Source organism: Trifolium pratense, linkage group LG7 (genome assembly GCF_020283565.1).
Source record: "Trifolium pratense cultivar HEN17-A07 linkage group LG7, ARS_RC_1.1, whole genome shotgun sequence".
NCBI lineage: Eukaryota > Viridiplantae > Streptophyta > Magnoliopsida > Fabales > Fabaceae > Trifolium > Trifolium pratense.
Genome location: NC_060065.1, coordinates 23,877,627 through 23,879,707, shown reverse-complemented (window position 1 = coordinate 23,879,707; position 2,081 = coordinate 23,877,627). Strand labels below are relative to the sequence as shown.

General features: G+C 38.2%; 1 protein-coding gene across 1 annotated transcript; it reads left to right on the top strand.

The window, feature by feature from the left end:
- Nucleotides 1-572: 572 nt before the first annotated feature.
- On the top strand, nt 573-1,880 carry LOC123896091. Its single transcript, XM_045946531.1, has one exon. The coding sequence runs from the start codon at nt 573-575 to the stop codon at nt 1,878-1,880; it is 1,308 nt and encodes a 435-aa protein (XP_045802487.1).
- The last annotated feature ends 201 nt before the right edge of the window (nt 1,881-2,081 follow it).

Sequence of the window (2,081 nt, the reverse complement as noted above, 5' to 3'; positions counted from 1 at the left end):
GCATAATAGATATTAAGTTTGTTGATACTGAAAATCAATGGGCTGACATATTTACTAAAGCCTTACCTGTTGAAAGATTTGATTTTATAAAGAAACATCTGAACATGTTTTCAATCTCTGAATAATTTTTTTTTTTGGCTTCTAAGGTGTAAGAGGTTGTGTACCTCAGAACTTCTGCTTCAGATCATCTGAAAAACAAAAGCTCTGAAGTACTTGACTCTGATAGAATCTTTTCAAACTCAGAGGCTCTGACCTATCTAAGTGGAAAACGTTCAATATTCGCTACTGAACAGTTGTTCACTAAGATGGCAGTTACCAAGTAATCTTTTACACGTGGCTTATGTGTGTCAGGTAGTGGGTGGTTTATGATGACTTTTAGTATTCAAATTTTTGTCAATAAGCGTAACTTCCCATGTTTGCCATTTTTGTGTTAACTGTACGCATTTAAATAAACTTACACAATACACTTGCACACTTTTCACTCTCACAACCTACACTTTTCTTTCTCTCTAAACCTCCAACAAAATTTTCTTTCTCTCTCGTTAGCATCAACCCTAACCTAAACCTCCATCATGTCTGCTTCAACTTCAATGAACCCTATCACTAAGATTCCTCCGTTCATCTTCAAGAACTTGCAAATAGTTGGGAACGAGATGGAATTCTCAGAATCGTTGTTAACTCTGCTTCCTGAGAAGATGGTCGATTTTGAGAGCTTGAAAGCTAATGGATTTGATGTAAAACCCTATTTCACCGCTCAAGGTTGGGACAAGTATTTCGAGATGCTGAACGTTCCAATCTATCCAGATCTTCTTAAACACTTCTGGATGAAAGCTAAGGTCTTCACTAAGGTCGAAGCTAAGCAAGAAGAACTCCTAGCTATTGAAAGGGATCCTAGTCTGAAGGGAAAAACTAGGAAAGAGATGGGTCTTCTGGAGTTTACTGGTACGCAGATTAGGTCTAATATCTGTGGTATTAATCTCACCTTCTCAAAGGTCCATTTTAAGGCTCTCCTTGGTCTGACAAACTCTGGGTTGATATTGGACAACTTTGAAAAGGATACTACATATAGAAAGGATTTGATGCATCGGATGTGTGTGGATATGCAGCTTAAAGGAAAAGTCAAGGGAATGACGGATGAGTGCAAGGTCTTGTTTAAGATAATCATATCATCTATCTGTCCAAGAGTAGGTGGTACTGATATAATCTCTTGGCCTCATCGTCATCTAATCTATTTCCTTCTGACTGAAAAGAAAGTGAATCTGGGAGATTACTTCTTTGAAAGAATTTGTGAAGCAATTTTCTACAGCAAGTCTCAGAGGAGAACAACCATTGTTCATCCTAGGTTGTTATCTGATTTGCTTTTTCAAGGAGGTATTATAAAGAATCTACAGAAGTTTTATCCAGAACTTGTTGCCAGCAAGGTTTTGCCAGATGTTCTGTCAGCAAGTTTTCTAACCAAGATGCATCTCATTAACTCTAAGGTGGTTCAACCTTCACAAGAGTTTGAAGTACGCTTAGAAGATCGCTTGTATGAGGATTGTTATCCAGTAATTTCTGAATTGGACTGTGAAGAGGTTATTCATGATTACTTGAAGTATCTACGGGCTGAAGGATTTACTGTCACTAGGGAGATGGTTCCAAAGGCTCCAGTTAACTTGTACAATCCTAGACAGAGGAAGTCCAAAAGAAAGGCTGAAACTCAAGAGGAGCAAGTTAAGCCAGATCTTTTGACTCAGAAGAAAATCAAGGTTGAGCAAGCTGCTGCTGAACAAAGAACAAAGAAGAAGCATGAAGCACCTGCTGAAAAGGTTGCTGAGGAATCATCTAGGGCTCCTAAGAGGAAAATGAGGCTGAATGTTGATGAAGATGATTCAGAATAGACTCGCTCTGATGAGGAAACTCTTGCTGATAAGCTGAGTAAGAAACAAGTTCTTGTTTCAAAAGGTAAGACTCCTAAGTTTGTCTTTAATGAAGCTGAAATAGGAATAGGTTACACCAAACCCCTTAGAACTATCCATCCTGAAGCTATCAACATTTCATCTTCTGACAATTCAGAAGAACTAGATTGTTCTACTGATGAG